We start from the raw sequence: 23,863 nt of genomic DNA, 5'->3' as shown, positions 1-23,863 counted from the left end.
AACATATAAAAGGCATTTTCGAGTTTTCAGAGGTGAAGGACTCACCCCAAACATTCTTTCTTCTCTGTTTCTTTTTTGCAGTCTTATGGCTTCATCATCTTTTTTCGTTATGGCCAGACCTTTAGAGAGAATTAGTGACATCAACGATAATAAGGAGCTATGGAAGGTAGCTGTCAAGGTGCGCCATAAATGGACTGTTGTTTCTAACAACAAGGAACACTTTGATATGATATTCATAGATAAGGATGTAGGTTCCACTCTGTCATTCCTTGTGTTTGTTTGATTTATAAGTTATGATTTTGTTTATGGAATTCTACATTTCAGGGTTTTTGAAAACCTTTTTTATAACGTTGGTTTTTGTTATTTTCTCATACATGGTTTTTGTTATTTTGATATTTTGTGTGTTACTAACTTTGGTGTGCACCACAGGGGGGTGATATTCATGTTGTTGTGATAACTCCCCAGATGGCTGTGTTCTATGACAAATTATTGGTGGACCATACTTAAACCGTGTCCAACTTCAAAGTTCATCCTAATGTGTTTACATTCAAACCATCATCGCACAAGTATATGATGAAGTTTACCGGAGGAACCTCCGTTGGTGATAATGATAACCACGAAATGCCACCCAAACCATTAAAATTTACAAGTTTTACTAATATCATCACTAGCAGATTTGTCAAAGATGTCCTGATAGGTAACAACCTGTTGTTCATATTTTGTTTGTGTTTTTCTTACACCTTTGTTCTTCATGTGTTGTTGTACTCTTGAATCCCTTTTATGTTTTTCGCATACGTCATTAGAATGGTTGATAACATTGGATTTTCGTAGACACAGTCAGGGGCGAAAAAACAACAAGTTAATTTAGTGTTACATGACCTCGGGTATGTCGTATATTTACTCCCAAACAACATTGTCATTTGATTGTAAATTGACTTCATGTTTCATACATCAATATCACGTGCTCTTTGTATATTAACAACATTGTCAACTGCACTCTCTAGGAGTCGTATGCCAACTAATTCATCAAGTTTACTCAGGACCGGGTCATGCGTATGGTCCAACAGTGTTTTTGCTTTAATATGCAAAAGTGAAGGAAGCGGGTTAGTTATGTTGCTACTAAAATGCTGATGCTTTTAACTGCTCAGACTTATGGCTAATGATTAATGTATGGAAGTTTTCGCTGTCCGTCACAAACACCTACAATGTTACCATGCTTTACCTGGATGTTGATTTTCTTCCAATTAAGGAGTTTATATACAGGTATATTATGGTTACCATGTATTGTCTACACTTCTCTGGTAGTTAATTGATTATGTTATGATGACATATGTGAAAGAGGCTTAATTTTGTGCAGCATCCCTAAAGATGATTTGGTTAATGTGTCTGGACAACTAAGCTGTTACTCTCAGCTTTCCTCACAGGGCTCTGAAAATACTCAACTAACTCCTGTTCAGAAGTTGCTTTCTAAAGTTGTTGCTATGCTTCTCGCTCAGATTACAAAGCTTAATGGCGTACGGTCGACTTTTCCCTATAGCTTTTATTTTATATTTGTTAACTCTATTGCATATGGTGTTTACGTCATTTATATTTAATTTTATGTACTCTTGATAAAAAACACGTTTTGTGCCACTGTCGTCGAAACCAAGATTTTAGTAGCATCTCAGTTTGGCTGGTATTATCGAGCATGCCATCTATACCCCAGAGTTTCACGCGGTGACAAACCTCCATTTCAGTGTGAAGCTAGACATTCCACTGAGGCTGGGATATTTAAGTATGGTTGTTTATGATCTGTTATATGGCTTGAAGCTGAAAATTATAACCTTGCCTGTACGCTGGATCTTATGATGTCTGACCATTATTACTCGTATCGTAGGTATAAGATAGACATTAAAGTTTTTCATTCAGGGAAAACTTGCAACTTTGTTTTCTAGGACAGAGAGTGTGTATAGATTTTGGATTTATCTGCTGCTCAGATGCGTGATACCATGATTCAGGTTTAAAATTTATTTGAACATCAACATATTAACACTGTTTGCACACCCTGTTAGTAACGGTGTTGTTTCCTTCTATTGGCTATAATTGATCCCGTACAGTTAGGGGTGTGCAAAATATCTGGTTTTGATGTCCAAATCCATAACCAAACCTAAACCACTTTTAAATATCCGGATATAATTGAATGGTTATTAACCGGTTTAGTTATTAATGGTTTGGTTATCCATTCATATAATCTGGATATAATTAAATGGTTATTAACCGGTTAAATTATTTTGGATTCGGTTATAATCCGGTTATTATCTAAATCCAAATATTTTAATTCTCAAAATATTAATTTTTTTTTTAAAAACAATATTTTCGGAAAAAATAGTTTTCAAAATTGAATTTTTTTTAAAAACCGGTTATATAATCATAACCAAATTTATAACCGGTTTTATAACAAGTTTTGATTAAAATGTGGTTATGGTTATAAATCCAAACCATTTAAATGGTTTTAAAATGGTTATGGTTTGGTTTTTGAAAATAACCAACCATGCACACCCCTACTTACAGTTTCCACTGGCACTCAATGTGATGTTGAATTTGGAGATGGATTTTAAAGTTAAATGGCAACCGCGATGGAAAAATTGCTCGATTGTCATGATCCTGAAAGATGACCCATTCATCAAACAGCTTAAGGCTTCATGGGAAGTTATGTTGCATGTATAATTCAATACCACGCATATAGTATTTTTTTATTATTTATTAATTTTCTGTTACGACGTTTGTGCTGATCCTACCCTGATCATTCTTGTCTGTAACACCGGAGTTGCTGCAAGTTTTTTCCTGGATCCACTATTTGATTTTTCTTATGTACTTTTCTTCGATTGTTCTGTCTTGATATATATTGTACATTGAAAATTCTTTTGATTATGTTTATATTAAAGAGAGTGTTGATGAGGCTAAAACTGATGCTCCGTAAGAATGTGATTTGGTTATGGTAAGCTTCAATCAACTTGCATTGTGTAAATTTAAATAGTTATTGTAATAATATATACTGCTACATCAGCTTGCTAAAGTTGACTATATTCGATTATGTAACAGGATCTTGAGATTATGTCTAAGCATAACCCTGACACGATCACACCCACTGGGAAAAAATAGGTTCTTGATGGATCCAATGAATCAACAATCTCAACTGGATTGTCTGAAGGAGAACTCTCATCTAAAAAGCTTAAGAAGATTATCAAAATGGAGAAGAAGAATTAGTTGTTGCTATATTTTGTTTATTTGTTTTGAAATGTAATATATTTGTTTCGTCCTTCCATTCTACTTTTATTTGACTATAATTACATTTGTATTTACAGTTCAAGTTTATCAATATGCACTCTTTATTCATAATGGATTATATTTTTTAATGCTAAAGTCAACTTTATATTTCAATATATGCCAATACAAACTACAACTCCAACTGTTAACCTAACCCAACTCCCCTGCGTGTACACAGTTACATCATAGATAGATTCATAAAACAAAATTTTTCCTACACAGTTACATCATAGATAGATTCATAAAACAAAATTTTTCCTTTATGATATAATTAGAACTTGTGAAAACATAAACATTGATGATCTTACAATAACGAACATGTGTTACCTTTCGAATAAGGTAACCTCCAGTTTCTACTTTATTTGATGTTTCCGTTGCAACTAATGGTGTAAGTAAGTAAATCCTCATTGCCTCATATACTTTATAATTCAAGGCTTAAGAATTTGGATCCACGCTTGACAATAGTCAAGATCCTTCACTAGAATTAACTACCAGATTAAGATAACCAAACTTGTCATGAACATCTTAAGAAGTTGGCATTTGATCAATTAAAAAAATAACTATTGTGCTTTATAGACTAAAAGGAAGTGAGTAGGAAATCTGTCAGGAAATTTTAATAATCATGCAGCAATATTGCGTCGAAAAAAAATATTGTCAAGAGTTTTCTCAAATTTCTATAGTATTATATAATTTTTTTTGGATTACATTATTCCCATTTAAGAAATCACCTCTTTGAAATTGTTTCTACACTACATATATTATATACACCCAACATAAAAAATAATTGCCCCATGATCACCCCTCATGACTTATCTCATATTGGGAGTTGTGTATTGTATAATGGTGTTACCCTAAGATTTCGACTTACCAATAATGGGAGTTGGTTTTTAAGAAAAGTACAGGATAATATATTGAGTCGAAACGGTTCGACTAAAAAAGTTCCTGTCAGTCGAGACTGTTCGACTAAATTAGCAAACTGCCATGACTAGTCGACTAAAATATATAGAAAAACTTAGACGTTTTTTCCAAGCATAGATTTTAAGTCGGAAGACATCAGAAGTCAAAAATTCAGTCGGTTTGCAGCAGTTTCAAAAGATACGTGGAAGTTTTTTAGGCGAAGATGTTGCATGTCAAAGACACGTGTTGGCTGATAATCAGTCGACCGTTAGTAGCAGTTGTTATATTTTTACTATTTAAGCAAGTTTTAGCGATAGGAAAAAGGTCGGCATTTTCTACAAAACACGAGTAAAACTCAAATCTCTGTGCAAAATGAGTAATGAGTGCAGCTTTGGAATGTGTGTATACGCACCAATTTAATTTATGCAATCATTTACATTATGCTTTATTTTCAGTGCACATTTACTGCGTTTTATCGTCTTCATTTACTTTAAAGCCTTAAATTTCAGTGTGTTCTTTTACTGTAAAGTTATTGCTACATTTAATACAAATTAGATACACGTAACAGACAAAGAAAAGCAATTAGTCCTGGAATATTCTAGTTGATTCTGCAAAAGTAACCTTTAAAAAGGAAACTAGCGATTGTTTACCATATTTCTGGGTAAACAAATTGGCACGCCCAGTGGGACCCGTCAATTGCTATTTGTTTTGCATTCGTTAGTGTAAAAGTTATGTATGATACTAAGAAGTGATCGACAATTAATTAACATGTCTGAAGTTAATGTCAATGATTCTGACCTTTCTAGAAATCAAGGAGTTGTTCTAACTGGAACAACGTCACAAAATGCTGCAAATTCGTCCCCAGTTAGAACAACAAATACTAGTGGATCGACGACAGCAACATTGGTGTCATCACCAATGAATGTACGGTCACCGTTTAACCCGCTGCGACCGCCGTTTCAAGGAGTAATACCTCCACCAAGTTTTAACCCTCAATTTGGAATGCCTACGTCAATGATGCAGGGTTTGCACACGAATCCTTCATTATATTCTGATAATATGATGGCGACAAGCACATCAAATCCAGGGGGTCGACCTACGAGCATAGGTTACATCAACCAAACATTGCCATCTCTAAGTACTACGTCAATATTGTCAATTCGACAACAGATGGACGAAAGCAACCATGAAATGGTGAATGCCCTTACTCAACAAATGGGAATTGTTTTTACTCCCATGATAAACAATACGAACCAAAGTTATGAGATATTGGCTAGACAAATGGCCAGAATAGCTGATTTCTTTGGGGAGCCCCCACAGCCAAACCTTCCGGCTTCCCAAGGGTCGAATATAAGAGTAGGCGAAACTACGAGACATGGAGAACAAATTGAACAAGAGATCCCTAGAGTAATACAACGGCATCAGGATGCTGATCAGGTTCTTAGAAATATCCAGCAAGATGCCAATGTTGGACACAATAATATCTCAAACGTGGTCGAACAAATCTTAGTTCAAAATGGAATAAATGTGGGGTTACATAGACCTAATTTTGTTTCCCCACTATCAGAATATGTAAGGCAAACAGAATTGCCTAGGAGCTGGAAAATCCCAAAATTTACTAAATTTGCTGGTGAGACTGGCGAATCGACAGTCGAACATATTGCTAGGTTCCAGACAGAGGCTGGAGAATTAGCAAACAATGAGAATTTAAAGATGAAATATTTCCCAAGTTCTTTAACAAAAAATGCCTTTACTTGGTTTACGACCTTACCTCCACAATCTTTGTTTTCATGGAACCAGTTAGAACGATTGTTCCATGAACAGTTTTATATGGGACAGTCGAAAATTAGTTTGAAAGAATTAGCCGGAGTTAGGCGAAAGGGTACGGAAGCGGTCGATGATTATCTAAACCGTTTTAGGTTATTGAAAGCTAGATGTTTCACCCAAATCCCTGAGCATGAGTTAGTCGAAATGGCTGCAGGTGGATTAGATTATTCCATAAGGAAGAAATTAGATACCCAACATTTAAGGGATATGGCACAACTGGCAGACAGGGTACGTCAAGTCGAAAGGCTAAAGGCTGAAAAAGCCAGAGTTAGTAAATATCATAAAAAGGAAAAGATATCTTATGTTACTACCAATGAGTTCGACTCTGATAGTGATAGTGAATACGAGGAAGGAGAGGTTAATGTGGCTGAATTGAAGCCAGGACCACCATATATCTGTAAATTACTTAAGCCCTCAAAAGATAAAAATCCGATCGAAAGTAAAAATGAAAAATTATCTAATAAAACGTATGCGTTTGATATAACCAAATGTGATGAGATATTTGATTTGTTGGTAACTGATGGGCAAATCATAGTACCCCCAGGGCTTAAAAATCCTCCTCTCGAACAAAAGAAAAAAGAGGATTTTGTAAATTTCATAATTTCTTGGGTCATAAGACTTCTCAATGTGTCCTTTTCAGAGATTTGGTGCAAAAGGCTTTGAAAGAAGGAAGGTTACAGTTTGGAGAAAAACCAAAGTCATCAATGCAAGTTGATACTGATCCCTTGCAGGTTGAAGAAGCCCACTATACTGAGCTTGCTGACGTGATGATGGTCGATACTACTGATGGTTTCGGCGAAAGGAAAGACGGTGCTACTGATGGCAAAGTCTTGAGCATGGTGTATCCTGAACCAAAATAGAGCCTTCTGAAATTCCTTGAGAGATGTCACAACAACAACTCTCAAGTTGGGTTATGTCCAAGGTGTGATGTTGTTTTCAATGTTGACGTTGCAAACAAAGTGAGGTTCGACCCTCGTCGAGGTAAGAATCGTCAGTTCATGTATACGGGGGAAAGCAGCGGTCGAAGGACTGGAGATTACAGGAAGCTATTCGAAAATCCAAAGACTTTTCGACCCAAGACGGATGTCCCTGAAGATAAGTGGGTGAAACCTATTAACTTCCGAGGAGGCAAACGTCCAGAATGGCAGATCCAAGGTGTTGGAGCAAAAGCTGAAGGCTCTTGGACTGATAGTGGATCTAAAAGGAAAGATTATATATCTCCAAACTACAAAGGAAAGAACCCTATGACTCGAACTTAGTGGAGGCGTTATCAGAGAAGCCATAAGAATGGGCAGGAAAGCTCGAAGATGATGCAGGCGGGTTTTTCTCATTACCAGTCAAAACCTTTTCATAGGAAGTTGACTGAGGAACAGGCTAAGGTGGCAAATGAGAGATTGGTTGCAGGAATGATCCTGGGAAAGAAACTCATCAAAGAGTTAGTCGACGATGATACTCCGAATCTCAATACAGTGAAAGAAGCTGAATATTCCCCACTGTCAGACGAAGAGGTTGATGACAACTTTGATATAGAATCAGATGAGTTGTTAATTGACTGTGGAATTGTATCAGTGCTCCCAGCAGAGTTCGACAGAATATCTGAGGTGTCAGAAAATAAAGATGATTTTCTTCCAGACGAAAATATGGAAGAAACACCTGTTTGTTATTATGTAATGGGAAAAGGAGTAGTGGAAGATCAAAGGGCTGTGTTTGAAAAGCCAGGTCGAGGAATGATGTATCATTTAAAACCCTTATTCATAAGGGCAAAGGTAGATGGCGTTCCAATAAATAAAGTGTTTGTTGATGGTGGGGCTGCTATGAATTTAATGTCTTATTCTTCGCTTCAGAAAGTGGGAAAATCTGAAAAAGATTTAAGGCCCCATAATATGGTGTTGTCTAATTATGAAGGTAAGACTAGTGGAATACTTGGAGTAGTTCAAGTGAAATTGGCTGTAGGTTCGACTATCAGGCCAACCATCTTTATGGTGATTGCATCTCAAGCCAATTTCAAATTACTACTGGGTCGAGAATGGATACATGGCATAGGGGCAGTTCCCTCTACTTTGCATCAGCGTTTGGCTATTTGGAGGCCAGGTGGTATAGTTGAAAATGTTGAGGCTGATCAAAGTTACTATAAAACTGAGAGTTGTCGCAAACATTTCGACCAGCATCTAGCAAATGTAGCCCCATGCTACAAAGCAGAAGAGGTGTATTCTTCTGATGAAAGTGTGTCTAAGTATTTGAATTTAGACCCAAATTATGGTTTTATTAGGAATAAAGAAGATCCCAATAAACCATTGAATCATGAAAGTCCTCTAGAACAGGGGACAACAGTCAAAGATAATGACCACTGAGTCAGAATACCTGGCTCGAATAACGGCTTACTTGGCCGAAAATAGGATAAAAACGGCTTTGGAAGCCGAATTGGAAGAAAATATGGCTATTGAGGCCATGATTGTAAAAAGTGAAAATAATCAAAAAGTCGATCACCAAATAGAAAATAATCATGAGTAGCTCTTATATAAAGAGAGACTCAATGGCTTGGTAACATCACACAAACATTGAGCTTTACAATTATTTTGGAAGAAAATAAGAACATAGTTGACATCCAGAGGTCATTTCATTTAATATGAAAGGAACATAGTTTCCTTAACGAAGTAGATAATGTGGGATTTCAGTTTGATACCCACTCACTTGACCCCGACCTTCAATTACTAAAGTATCCCAATCTAAAGACAATTGAATTTCAATACAAATGCAGCACATGAAACTACATGAATAAAAACTCACCTTGCAACCGAGGAGTTGTATTGAGCTAATCGATCTGTTCCATCTTCAAAAACCTCACCATTTTCATGATCAAAACCTACCATGGCTATAGCATACCAAACAATCCTATAGAAGACAGAGAGGAATGAAAGAAGATATACAAAAATGAACATATTTGAAACTGAAATAATAGTATTTTGATTTTAAAAAAAAATGTTACAAAACTGAAATCAAATTAAATGTACCTGGTAGTAGTGACAGCTTTATGAGATATTTGAAAATTGGTTTATTCATTTATTACGGATAGTAAAAGGAATATTGCAAATTAAAGAACATGTGGTTTCGTGGTGTAGTTGGTTATCACGTCAGTCTAACACACTGAAGGTCCCCAGTTCGAGCCTGGGCGAAGCCATATTTTGAATGCTAGTATGTGATTTTTTGCTACCAAGATGCAAGCTGCACATGAAAGTTTTGAAGCTTTGGAGAGTGAAGTTGAAGGGCTAGAGAAAGGCTTAGAAAGTGTATTTAGGCGTTTGGTAGCATCCAAATTTTAAGGATCTGCTGAGGATTAAAATTTTTTGTATAGAACAAAGTCGATATCAAGTGTAAATTGTAAAATATTAACCATAGAATAAAAGTAGAATAGTTCCTTTTTAATGAAAATATAGATGATACAATGAAAATGGTTCATAATTCTAGTTACTACCACTTTAGAATATATCAGCTGGATTTACTAAACTAGATGGTAATACATTTTTGGTTTTGCAACAAAATGCTAAGGAAATATACAAAGAAGAGGACTCTACTTTTTGGAAATATTAAAAATATAGAGCTAAAATTGAACTATTATTGCAGAGCCCTCAAATTGAGGACTCTTCCAAAAACAAGCCTATGCCGCTAATTATGACGCTGACACGATATTCTTTAGTAATAGGCGGAAGAATAGTTCGCTATATGTGAGTAGATTAGTTCCTTTTACGCAGTAGACAATATGGGACTTTAGTTTGTTATCCACTCATTTGAACATTAAATAACTAAAGTATCCTAGTCCAGCGACAATTTAATTTCACTGCAAATATATCACATGAAACAACAAAGAGTAATAAGTTACCTTGCCACAGAGAAGCTGTGTATTGAGCTAGTTGATCTTTCCATCTTAAAAAATCTCACCATTTTCATGATCATCAAAATCTACTCTGGCTATAGCATACCAAACAATCCTGTAGAAGGATTTACCTTAGTGTTATATGCATTTACTATAAACAGTTAAACTTATATTACAACATGTCCTTTTAGGGTTCTTAACATACACTTAATCATTTTTCTTTTTTGGAGAAGAACATACACTTAATCATTTTACTAACGGAAAAATATTTATTCTGAGACAAAAAATTAAGGGATCCAAAATCCCAATAACTATATAGTGATTTAGAATTTTAACAGAAACATTAAACTCAATTGGGAAGGGGCCGCGCGAACGCAGGCCCCCACAGCAACAAATTATGATGTAGGCTCCACCACTTGGGTAGACCTTAGGCTAGCACCCCTCCTAAGTGCAATGGAGGTCACTTGCCTAGGCCATGGACCTTATTGATCATCCATTGACCCCGTCCAGGTAAGTATGTTTCAACGAATCACACACTTGTTCTTTATACCCCATGTTCCATACTATTCACTCTAACAATTCCGATGTGGGACAAAGATAACATGATATAGATTCATTCAAAGTAGCATTAAAGGAAAAAATATCATTTAAGTGTAACTCTTAACAGCATTTATTCAGAAAGATAACCGTCATTTTTAAACCAAAACTAAGCCGTAGTTGTTCCCAAGATTTAGTGCTTGAGTAGTATGTATAACTTGGTGGATCAATAATTTATACACATTTGCCACCTCCATTGGGATCCAAATAGATAAAGGGTCATGCTAACGTGTGCCCTAAGGGCACATGTTAAGGATACTATAATTAGAAAAAGTTAAATGTAATTAAATGCAATAGAGTCATATTTAAAGTTTCAATATATTGAATGCACGCGTTCCAAGAGAATATTTCTATAAATATCTCATTAACTTGTGCCCTTGGGGCACATGTTAGCTTTTCCCATAGATAAATTATGTATATCTCCTCATTTTTCCTTTATCCTCATTTTTAAACAATAATTTATATGTACATCTTTGCTCTTGTTATGAAATTAACTGAGATCAAATCTTATCATTCATATATCAGTTTTTATTTTGTTTTAGTTAAAGTTATTAGTCTGGAAAAAGCAGTGGAAGAGAACAAAATAGATTGTTTAAATAAATTGAAAAACTAATAAATACTTAAAAGATTAAGGAGTTTGCTTCGTAAAACAAATTCAAACATTGAACTAAAATTGTAGGACTTTACCCCAAAGGGGAGTCCTTCCAGAAATTCTCAAAGGCTTGAGTTGAACCCAAGCCTAAGAGGGGGTTTGGAAATAGTTTTCAACCAGCAATAGACGCGCCTCGGTTAGAACCTCACTAGCTGCGTCATTGCCCCAAGCGCAAAGATAAAATCGAATGTAGAATAAGCTTCCTTTATATATAACTTCAAACTTATCTAATTCCTCACTTTAGCAATGTGGGACTAGAAAGTACAGCTAAGACAAGCAAATATTATACAGCAAAAAATAACATTACAGTAGAAAAATAGCCCAGTTACCAAAGATATTTTGTTCCGATGAAAAGAATCAGCACCAAGACAATTGAATTTCAACGCAAACATAGCACATGAATAAGAACTCACCTTGCAACAGAGGTGTTGTATTGAGCTAAACGGTATATTCCATCTTTTATTTAAGCGAGTCTTCAGCGACATCACCATTTTCTTGATCAAAATATACCATGCCTATAGCATTCAAAAGAATCCTGTAGAAGACAAAGAGGCTTTACCTTTGTGTACAGACGCAAGACAACAGGTTATGCATGCCATATAAAAGAGTATCTCCTATTATTCCATTTGTCTAATGTTTGCATATGCAAACTGATTTGAACATGCAAAGTGATTTGAATATGTAATACTGATAAACTTGAACTAAATTTGCAGAGCCCTCAATGAAGAGGACTCTTCCAAAAACTAGCGTATGCCGCTAATTGTAACGCTGACACGGTATTCTTTAGTAAAAGGCGAAAGAATAGTTCGCTATGTCATCATCACACGGCTCCGTAGTTGATAGCGATAAAGGTGCTTACATTTTATATATAAGCTGCATAGCTTGTTTTATGAAGTAGACAATGTGGGACTCAAATCTCACTTGATTCCTACCTTTAATTACTAAAGTATAGCAACAAATGAATTTCAATGCAAATACAGCACATGACTCACCTTGCAACAGAGGAGTTGTATTAAGCTAATTGATTTGTTCCATCTTTAAAAATCTCACCATTTTCATTGTCAAAATCTACTACGGCTATAGCCTATAGCATACAAAACAATCCTGTGGAAGACAAAGAGGATTTACCTTAGTGTTATGCATGCACCGTAAACAGTTAGGCTTGACATATTTCATCAAAAACACCAATGAAAGAAGGTAGTCATGGATAGAGTATATAAATTGAGCACTGCCAAACAACAGATTTCTCTTAGACTATAAAAAAGCAACAACTTCTCTTATGAAAACTACAGGATCTTTCCAAACCTCAATTCTATTCTAGCCTAGTGGTGCTTAACTGGAGCATATAGCATTGAAAACTACATACCTATATTCCTTAAAATTAACATCAAAAAGGCATTTGAATCTTGATACATAAGATTTTAACTTTTTTATCAATCATTTTTGGCAGAGAGGTTTCATCAATAGTTGAAACATTTTAGAGTTATGTAGCACCGACACTTCAAAAAAGGTATGTCAGTGTCCCCGAAACCTATAATAACACTTGTGATTACATTTAATCCGAAACCTATATGACACTTTTATTACATTTAATTTATTATTTTTCTAAAAATTATTATCGGTGTCGACGTGTCATTGTCAGACGTTTCCGCCGTGTCGTGTTTCCGGTTAGAGTGTGTCTTGGTTCTACTGTCTGACAGACTCAAAACCCTTTTTTCTTCAATCATGTTTTTGCAACAGAACCAAAAAATCATTTGCAAATTTTTACGAAAAAAAGATTTATTGAGAAAAGAATGACATTGTTTACCTTGCTTGGTTCATAGATGATGGAAGCTTCTTGTTTGGTGTTGATGCGGCGGTTTACAAAGCTTTGCAAGTGGAAATGGAAACAGTAAAAAAGGGAACTCAGATCGTCTCCCTCTCAAAAACATCTTCTTCAAAACATAGAGATTGCTGCTCCAGTTATCAAAATCATAACGCACTAAAAAATCTCAGCAGCAGTAGGAAGACGAAACGTTTATCCATTTTTTCCCTCTGATTGTGTTTTGGTAAAGTGTTTTATTTTAGTTCCTGGACTTGTTGCCACGTAACTAACTATGTTCAAGCCAACAATGCACTAATGGTTGATTTACTAACACATACTCCATTTCATTTTAGTTATGTATAAATAAATAAATATAATGTATTATTAAAAGAATCTCCTATAACATTTCATGGGGTTATTAGGTATTATGTGGGCTTAAAGTTGCCCATCTGCTTTCGAAAATAAAATAAATCTCTGGAAGTACTTTTATTTACTTAGCGTGAAAACGTTCTGTAGGTGCATCTACGGAATATGTCTGTATGTATATCTACGTAAATAAGTCAGATACAAAATAACAACGATAAAAAAAAAACATTTATAGATTAAAATCGGCATTACATTAATGATTTCAACTATAAATTAAATATTACATTTCAATAGCCACGTGGACGCTTGCACGTCTCTAGAATTTGCTCGACTGTTCTTTGAACTGTTGCTACGAACTCGAGCGGGATTTTCTCTTCGAAGTTGTAATACATTCGCCATATCGCCAAAACATCCTCTCGGTTCTTGAGCTCAAAGTTGTTATAAACGGCGTTCCCTCCGCTGTCAACTGAAGGTGAACGATACTCGAGTTTCACAACATTTCGTTTGTCTCCATAAGGTAGGCGATAGCGGATTTCGCCAATGATATCATCGAGCGAGGTGTAATCGTTGTGTTTGAACGTCTGCCCTGGTGTTCTACTGTCAGAGTGTGAGACCCTTGCGACATACCAACGAATGTTGACATCATATAGAGACATTTTTGTGTTTGTGTGAAAGACAACACAAGAAACCCCAAATTTATAGAAAACCTAGGTGAATATGGACCACCCATTTTCTGGCGCAAAACTTTTCGTATGTATATCCAAGAAAAGAACCTAGATATTTTGTTTTCGCGGGTATATCTACGGAAAAAACTCATAGTTTGCAATATTTGAACCTTCCATAGATACATCTACTGAACTTTCTCTGTTAGTTTTTTTAACACAACAGAATAATATAGCAGGACAGTATTGCATAGTTTTGGATAAAAAATGACACTTATATTACAATGTTAAATATTGCAATGTTAACTTTCCATTAGAATTATAGGCGGAGGCTATCACCAAAATCATAACAGAAAAAGTTTGTCGCTAAACAAATAATGGCTAAAAGATACTACTCTAAGGTAATGCAAGAAGGCGACCTGGTACTACGACAAATGGGCATGCTCGCTCAACTGAGAAAGTTGCAACCCAATTAGGAAAGTCTGTTCCACATATTATAGAATCTCCCACCGGGAGCATATAAGCTATTGGAGTTGGATGGAAGACTCGTACCCATGACTTAGAATTTTGTTTGTTTAGAATATTTTTACAGTTGAACTATTTGTAAATTTTTGAGGGGGCATATTATCCACCTATATATGAACTTTTAAATGATTATTAGAAGGGGAACTTTTGATTTGAGTACCATGCATGTTGGACTCTCACATGAAGGTCCTTGTCGCTTATAAAGGAAATATACGAACACGGTGGAATTATACGAGAAAATCGTTGTTGCATGTTAAGTCAATAAGAACATGTTAGACTTCCATAGGAAGATCCCTGCCACCTCTAAAGGCAATACATGATTACGCTGAACTTCCACAAAAAGATAATTTCCACCTCTAAAGGTAATATGTGAACACTATAATCTTCCACAAGAAGATTAATGTCGCCTCTTAAGGCAATACGAATATGTTGAATTTCCACATGAAGATCCTTACTGTAACACCCCAATTTTTAATTATTTCTTTTAATTGAAATTATAATATTTATTTGAGTGATGTATTGGATTAATAGAGTGATGTTGAACTTCCACATGAAGATCTTTACGCATCAATATGCTTGGTCCTCGCATGATACACCTGATCGTTTGTGAAATAAATTGAACGGTGCCTATCATAATGCAGTTGAACTCCACCTTGCTCAAGATCAAAGTACCAATTTTCACTCCTTCTTTTCTCTTTTTATGTAATGTTGTACCGTGTAGGACAACACTTTACTTTATCTCTTTTTTGGTTTTGCAGATTATGGACAGAAGTTTGGTCTTGAGGATTAAAGCAAGAGTTAGTCACTAGGTCAAAGACTTTATGATACAGGTTTTTTACTTCCTTCTTTTTCTCTTTTTCTTCTTCTTTTTTTTTGTAGGGACAACTTTAGATGACTTCTCTTTGTGCCCATACTTGAATTTGACTTGGATTTCTGAACTTTTGAATTGCTTTGTTGAAATTTGCTAATTCCACTTGACTTGGGCTTTTGAACTTTTTGAATAGTTTTTGTTGAATTTTGCTAATTCCACTTGACTTGGGCTTTTGACCTTTTGAGTTGTATTGCTGAATTCGTTAATTCCACCATTTGTTCTTTGTTTCATGAACCGGTGGTGTAAGAAGAAATGGTATAAAAAGAAATGGACTTGAATTTGAATGAAATTTGGATATTCTTAAATCACGAATTTCTTTAGATGACCTTAAAACTTGGAATGATCCTTTTTTTTTTGTAATTCTTGAATGGAAATGATGGAACATCCTTGAAATAATGTGAAACAAAAATGTTTTTGCATTATGAAGTTGGAAATGTATTGAATCTTAAATCGAAACTTGAAGTAATGACCTTGAACAAAACTCTCGAATTTTGAATGAACAATGTATTTAAGATGAATGAAAGATATCTTGTAATTTGAGGAAATTCTTATGAGTTATTTTGAACTTGTATTAAATTATAAACATTTCACATGAATCAAATCTTTTCACCATGAGAAATCCATAGGCCAACTTGTTTTAAACAATTCACTTAAATAAATTCAAATCAACTTGCAAGCGAAAAGTGAGTGAATAAGAAGTAAGAACCAAGAATTCACAATCTAATCTTTTGTATTGAATCCAAAAATTCAATAAGCAATCCAATCTTATTTAAAAAATTTATGAAATCTTGAGCCATAACTTTAAACCACCAAGTAGCACTTTTTACTCGATGCCAATTTAACCAAGCTTTACACATCACTATTTAGGAACCAAACATAGGGGAAGCCCTAATACACTTGTTTTTTAATAGTCTTTGATAAACACATGAACCTGACGTGGAAAGTCTTTAAGAATTAATATTTGACTTTGTCCGTCTCAAAACCCTAATTATGTAACCTCCTGAGCTTCTTGATTTAAAAGTCCTACCTGATAAAAGAAAAGAAACACACGCATAAGACATATTTTTTTGTATTTTCATTAAAGGTTAGTGTAATACCGACTAAGAGCTTATAAGCTTATGAATCTTGTTGTCATGCCAATGATGTAAAAGACGTGGGATCTCTAGGTCAAAAATTGGGGTGCAACAGCTACTTAATATGCTTTTTTTCAAAAACTCATTCTATACAATTTTTTCATCATTAAAAAAAGAATTCAAAACTCATAGTTAGATGTTGAACTTGAGTGTCTAGGTTGAGCTTCAGTTCAAACTCATCGTCGTCTTTGTCATATACATAGTGTATCTTTTATCACAGTAGGGGTATAATATTTGAATAGACAACCACTTCACTATTTCAACGATACTGCATAATTAGTTTCAAATAATTGCCAACTTAAGATAACGTTGAATCCTTATCTAAACCTTTCCTTCAATTAAGAGATGTATCAGAAAGATCTTGCCAAAAAAACTTTAACAAACACTGACAGCCTTATTTGTCACACTACCAACAAAACTAACACCTGAACAGCCAACACATGTCTTTTGCCTTGAACTGTCATTAAAATCTTTGCCTGTGTAGAACTTAATATGAACACCATTTTATATAGTTATGTTTCCTCTCCCTTAACCAACTTGTAGCGCCTCATAATTTCCATACTTAATTCTAACAACAAACTATTGTGTGCAGCAGCAACATGGTGGTTCATCATTCTTCCATGAATTGAACAACTTCTCTAAACACACAACAACCACAACACAACAAAAGCATCGTCTCATATTTATTTATTTAAACATATCACTCTAACTGTTAATCATTCAAGTACTTTATAACAGATCTATCATACAATAGACAACAAAGAAATGGTTGATTTTTTATTCAAAAACTTTATTTTTGGTAATTTTCTAGAGTGAAAAGACAATTTATTACACATTGCAAAGAGTGACAGAGTTGATTTAGATAGACACTGTGAAGAAAATGATCATATTATACTCTAAATGAAATAGTTGCAAAGCATTTTTAGTTCTTTTATTTCATGTTCTCATTTAGAATGACAAAGTATATAGACTTGAAAACACATAGAAGATTACCATGCATGACAGAGTGTTAGCAAGATGATTGAGTGTTTACTTCAACCTGCATAAATATTTTAATGTATTAGAAACTAACAATGTAGCTTATATTCTCAGCAAGAAAGCATCGACTTCACTCTCAAATTAATACCAGCAATTTTAAAATTTTACATGACATTTGTCATATCACCACTACAGATTCATTTAAGAATATTGATATTTAGTTAATTCAGGGTCATTAACATTAAAGGTCTTTTAAAAGTTAGCTAGATTCAAATTATTTAAGTAGAAATGGTGCTAAACTTCTAACTATAAATCAGTCACACAAGATAAACATGGTCATCATTTTTGTTGTACACACCTAAGTTGCTGCAACGCTAAAGCTAACAGAATCCAATAGACACATTAAAATAAAAACCTAAGCTTTCAGCACTGAAAAAAGTGAAGAGTAACAATCCTAGTTTTCTTTGGCTTAGCATGGTTCCGTTAACTAATCCAAGAAGTATTCCCTTTTATGGTTCAGTTCTAAAAAACCAGTCAGCCTTGTTTTCCCAAAATCCACCTTAAATGAGTAGATTATTGCACATAAGAGACCAAGAATAATGTATTATGTATTGATCCAAACATGATAAATATTTTCCCACATATTATTTTGACAATTAATATCAAGTAACAAAAGGAGAAACACAATTACCGAAATAAACAGCTACTATAGTATAAAGTTTAATATTCTGGCTATTCTGAAAGTGGAGAAGTCAGAATGCAATATCGGCTTTTGTGACTAATTTTACATGAACTTCACCAAATATAAATTCTAATTTATTGCAGACCAAATTCATCACGTATGTAATTTATATATCGAAAATGTTGGATGGTACTAAAACAGTGAAAGAAGGAACCGACGAAGGTTATATACATATTGTTATTGCAATACCATATCCTATGATTTCCTCCTGCCAAGTCTCAACAAAATTCAAAAATTCAGCTACAAAAAAATTCATGCTAGTAGAACACACATGTCCCTATTGTATTTGAAGAAGCAATTTTTTGACTCTTTCTTCCACATGTTGTACCTGCATCAAGAATTTGTTAACGACAAATATTGCACTAACCATAGAGTAACGCTCGTTCTTAAAAAAATTGTATAACAAACATCAAGATACAATACAAATATTTTGTCAAATTGCATGATAATGCGCATCAAACGAAATACTAAAAGTGGTATATTTAGAATCATTAACACGCCTTCTTATATATAAGTTGATTTCCCATTTAAACCCATTTTTTCTTAGCAGCCTGAGCACAAACAATCTTGAATATTGAAGGACCTAGCCCTTTCAAGAACCATAAAAAATCAATTAAACTACATTTCACATATGAAGCACTCTCAAATCACAGACATCAAACAAAATAGCGACACTAACAAAAACACCAACAATAACTCAATAAAGCAACCACCAAAAGTTCTTCTCTATAAATACCTTTTGGTCTGTAAGTTTATTGAACTCCACCTTGCTCAAGATCAAAGTACAGATTTTCACTCCTTCTTTTCTCTTTTTATGTAATGTTGTACCGTGTAGGACAACACTTTAGTTTATCTCTTTTTTGGTTTTGCAGATTATGGACAGAAGTTTGGTCTTGAGGATTAAAGCAAGACTTAGTCACTAGGTCAAAGACTTTATGATACAGGTTTTCTACTTCCTTCTTTTTCTCTTTTTCTTCTTTTTTTCTGTTGGGACAACTTTAGATGACTTCTCTTTGTGTCCATACTTGAATTTTGACTTGGATTTCTGAACTTTTGAATTGCTTTGTTGAAATTTGCTAATTCCACTTGACTTGGGCTTTTGAACTTTTTGAATAGTTTTTGTTGAATTTTGCTAATTCCACTTGACTTGGGCTTTTGACCTTTTGAGTTGTATTGTTGAATTCGTTAATTCCACCATTTGCTCTTTGTTTCATGAACCAATGGTGTAAGAACTGTGGCGTAAACATGGCGGCGGACCTTGGAACTTTGGCGGGATCATGGAGAATTCAAGAGTTCGTATTGTAATTGAAGCTTAGGTTTAGGAATTGTATCCATTGATGCATCCATGGTGCGTTTAGGTTTAATTTTATGTTTTTTAATTTTATGGGTTCAGATTATGCCTTTTGATTTTATGGATTCAATTTTTCCCTTTTGGTTTTATGGGTTTTGATGAAGAATCGTATTTTTTGAATCTTGCCTTTTGATTTTATGCTTCATTTGTTCTGTAACTTCCACAATGGATTCTTGACTTTATAAGCAATATTTATTGTTAAGTTTGCAGATACAGTATAAACTACCGGTCCAGAGACATGGAAAGGCATAGATGGAAAAATTGATGCATTTGTGTCTGGGGTAGGTATGGGTGGAACCATAATAGGAACTGGGAAATATCCCAAGGAGAAAAATTCCAATATAATTTTTTTTTCTTTCTAAATATATGTTTTGATACATTTAGGGATACTTAGGATAATATTTAACCAAAAAGTGAAGTTATTTATAATATACATCAGATAGATGACACAGGGTTACATTTTTTTCCTAATACTTACATGTATAGATCAAAGAGATAATACTGAATTTTTGATGATAAGTTTTCTTCCTTATGTTGTTATGTGTTTAGATTCACTTTGGATACTAATTAGAGTAGAATTTTTGATGCAATTGACATTGCTAAGGAGCATAAATTTTGAAGCAGAATTCTCCTATCATTGTTTTTTAACCAATTTCTTGAACTTTTGTTGATAGCAAAATGAAAAATGTGATTTGAATGGTCTGAATATGACTGTGATATTTTTAAAGGTTGATGTAGTTCATTGGATTGTTGGATGTTTGAGTGGTATGATTTCGTCATTGTATGATTACTTGGTATGTTCACTCTTTCTTGTCTTCCAGGTGTTCCTTGGGGCCAGCCCTCATAAACTATTTATAAGCAATACAAACGAGATCACCCTAACTAATGACGAAGAAAGGTTGTCTCTATCTGAAATTATGCTTTAACAATTTCAAGAAATATATTCTTAGGCAATTTTCAATTGATTAGCCTTGAGCAACTGATTACATATGAACTAAGATTTTTCTTATGAAATGTTTTTATCTTTCATGTTCTTAATGCTAGCCTAATGATTATGTAGCACGCTGTACTTGAATTATAGTAAATAATATTTGAAAGATTTCTATATTGAAGGAAGTATGGATTTCTATATTGAAATAAACATGAATTTCTAATGCTTAAGTTAACAACGAGGTATGAAGGTGACAGGGGGCTTATGATAGATCAAGAGGAAACAAAAGGAATTGGTAATGATATTCTTATATTGTTTTCATCATGTGTTTGGAAGTGAAAAGTTTGTGTTGATGTTTATCATGCATGCACAGGATGTTGATGTTTGTATTGACACCATGATTCTCATTAGTTGTCACATTCGGTGTAAAACCAGTATAAAATTTATGTCAATGTCGTTCTATGGTTGTGTATTGTACATCATTGTGATATAATTTATGAATTTCAAAGAGTTTGATTAGTTTGGGTAATTTGGAGTGTGAATCAAAGTTTAAGGTCTGTTGGATTGTCTTATTGAAGGCTTATCTTTTGACATAAACACTGATGCTGAATCAATTTATTTATTTGTTGTAAATGCATTGAGGTATATATACTTGATAAGAAATCATTTACTCAATAGTTTCATTGTTTTGTAAATTATAATGTTATTAATGATTTTATTATTTTCTTGATAAAAAAGGTTAAAGCGGAAGTCAAAGTAATTTGGAAGGGTTGGCTGAAACCTGAAACCACTTTCATTAATGGAAATGGTTGAAACAAATTATGGCATGCATGCATTGTAGAATAAGTTAACTTCTTTTGTAGTTTTTTTCCTTACACATATTAGAGTTGTTTGTATATGATTGAGTAAAATATAGTCAAATTATAATAGTTGTTGATGATAACTTGATGGCATAGTGAGAATTTTTTCATCAAGAATGTTGTTTAGTAGAAAAGAATAATAATAAAAATGAGTTATTCTTTAGTCTTATTCTGAGTGTCACTTTATTAAGAAAAGTTGTCAATGAAAGAGTATAATAATTTCCTAAAAAAAAGAAGAAGAAAAAGAATGAGCCTAACAATTCTATAAAATTATTAGTTAACTATTTGATGTTATAATTAAAAAGAAATAATTAATGATCATCTACTTATTTTGAGATTTGTTCTGATAGTATGACACTCAATATTAAAGATACTATTTATAAACAATTTTACCTTTTTAAAAATAATATGACATTTAATATTAAAATTATCAAAAATGGCAAATTGTATGACTAATTTTATAGCGACTAAAAGTCAATATTTTTTTATAGTGACTAAAAATCAAATTTGAAATATTTATAAGGACCAAAAACATATTTAACGTTTTAATATAATACTCAATATTACACAATTTACATATAGAGGTTTATTATCTCTTTTATAAACAATAAACTCTGTTGATTAAATAGTTTTATTTTATTTATTTCATTTTTGTTAAATTTTGTAAACAAATGCACATACCATACAGAGAAAGTATAAAGTTCTTTCAAATACTTTTATACATAGATAAATGTTATCTATGATCCATATACATGTTTTTTATAAATAATATTTTTTTTGATAAACCTATTTTATTATTTTTTTACATTTTTATTATATTTTAAAAACAAATGTGCATCTTAAACCCGAACCCGTGCGAAAGCACGAGTTTGTTACTAGTTTTTCTTGACAAAAGAAAATAAATTAGAATGTGTGAGTTGTATTATGAGAATTGCAATGCATTGTGTTTAACGTGAGGGGATATGTAAGATGTGTGTACGTGTGTTGCTATGGTGGTAAAGCGGCAAGCAAAAGTAAGTAGGATATTATTCTCGGGTGATATAGTTATATCGTATCGTAGTCCACAGAGATGTGTGTCATTCGATCAATTAATTCGTTCTTGAGTTTGGTTATCAAATGTGCAGGAAAGTAAATGTATCAACAAGAAAACTACCCATTCCTTAATAGAATAGAATTGTCAAGCTGGAATATGATCTAGTTCTCACAGACTTAAACTTATTGACCGAACATACTCAACTTGTAACCTATCAATGTTATCACATGTCAACAATACTACCCACAATATTATCTAAGTGACGATCTCTCAACCACCTAAACAACACATGAGATATCCGAACTTCCCGTAGATGTCGATCTCTCAGACAAACACGACCATTCAGAAGCATTAAGCACTGACACGAAGTGATTATCAACCTAATCCATCTTTACAATTAAGTTAATAGAATATTATCCTAGATAAGCATTAGAGCCCTACGTCTCCATAGAAACTCAAACACATTAGCAACAAAGCAAAATCCAAGATAATAATCCACAAAGATATGAAAGCAAGCTTTATACAACATAAGGATCAACAAATATACATGAGTTCAAAGGAGATACATACAAACAACCCAACAATGGAAATTACAAAGAGAAGAGAGAAAGAGAAAGAAAACATGTCTTGGGTTGTCAACACCAATGGATGAAGAATACACTCCCAATCCACCAATTGCAAGATCCAATGTTGTTATCTACTCCTAATCTAACAAGAAATGAGGTGATGGAGTTGAGAGAACTCTAAAATTGGCCTCCCAAAACCATAACCCTAAAAATGAAATGAAACTATATACACAAATCTGTCCCGCAACTTTCGCCCGGCGAGACCAATTGCTCCGCCCGGCGAGACCTTTATTCCTGGCCACACAACCTCTGCCACGTCATTAAGTGGCAAAAATATCTAATTTCGCCCGGCAAATGAATTGATCCGCTCGACGACTCCTTCATCTTCCGCCCGACGAACGAGAGGCGGCCCAAGGCAGAAACTTTGCAATTATTTTCCTCACTCGCCCGACGAGCTAATTGCTCTGTCGGGCGAATCACACCAGTCTGCACTTTTTATTTCTTCAATTGCTTCTCTTTTTATTGATCCAAAATTGCATCCTTGAAGCTTTATTACTCAATGCTCCATACATGCTCAAATACCTACAAAAAGAATAGAAAACTATTAGTCGGTACATAAATGAATCAAAAACTCGATTAAACGCAAAGTATACGTATTGTATGTAATATACACTAAAACGCGTCTAAATTGAGGAAAAAGAGAAGATAAGTGCAACAAAATTATACACAAAATAACTACAATTTGGCACTTATCATGTGTGTGCTACAGATTTGCGCAACATTTGCTTAAGTTTGGCTTTCGATGTCAGAATGACTCATATTATACCTTTATGGAAATGGAATCGGCCTAGAAGTTCAATTTTCTACTTTGCATTGACCTATGAGTTTTTA

The 23,863-nt window shown here is 33.9% G+C and overlaps 1 protein-coding gene and 4 non-coding genes across 5 annotated transcripts; 2 read left to right on the top strand and 3 right to left on the bottom strand.

The window, feature by feature from the left end:
• Positions 1-5,373: 5,373 nt before the first annotated feature.
• Positions 5,374-6,890, top strand: LOC131649932 (uncharacterized). The gene is made up of 3 exons (XM_058919676.1): positions 5,374-6,139; positions 6,218-6,556; positions 6,604-6,890. The coding sequence occupies exons 1-3, from the start codon at positions 5,374-5,376 to the stop codon at positions 6,888-6,890; spliced, it is 1,392 nt and encodes a 463-aa protein (XP_058775659.1).
• Positions 6,891-9,134: 2,244 nt separating this feature from the next.
• TRNAV-AAC (transfer RNA valine (anticodon AAC)) lies at positions 9,135-9,208 on the top strand. The gene has a single exon. It is a non-coding gene; the product is annotated as a tRNA-Val (tRNA).
• A 1,050-nt stretch (positions 9,209-10,258) lies between these two features.
• LOC131654217 (U1 spliceosomal RNA) lies at positions 10,259-10,419 on the bottom strand. Its single transcript, XR_009299266.1, has one exon. It is a non-coding gene; the product is annotated as a U1 spliceosomal RNA (small nuclear RNA).
• Positions 10,420-11,177: 758 nt separating this feature from the next.
• On the bottom strand, positions 11,178-11,329 carry LOC131654225 (U4 spliceosomal RNA). Its single transcript, XR_009299273.1, has one exon. It is a non-coding gene; the product is annotated as a U4 spliceosomal RNA (small nuclear RNA).
• A 534-nt stretch (positions 11,330-11,863) lies between these two features.
• On the bottom strand, positions 11,864-11,980 carry LOC131654239 (U5 spliceosomal RNA). Its single transcript, XR_009299284.1, has one exon. It is a non-coding gene; the product is annotated as a U5 spliceosomal RNA (small nuclear RNA).
• Positions 11,981-23,863: the final 11,883 nt, after the last annotated feature.

The sequence above is a fragment of the Vicia villosa genome, linkage group LG2, assembly GCF_029867415.1.
Source record: "Vicia villosa cultivar HV-30 ecotype Madison, WI linkage group LG2, Vvil1.0, whole genome shotgun sequence".
In the NCBI taxonomy this organism is placed as follows: Eukaryota; Viridiplantae; Streptophyta; class Magnoliopsida; order Fabales; family Fabaceae; genus Vicia; species Vicia villosa.
The sequence above is the reverse complement of the archived record's forward strand: the minus strand, read 5'-3'. Positions and strand labels throughout refer to the sequence as shown.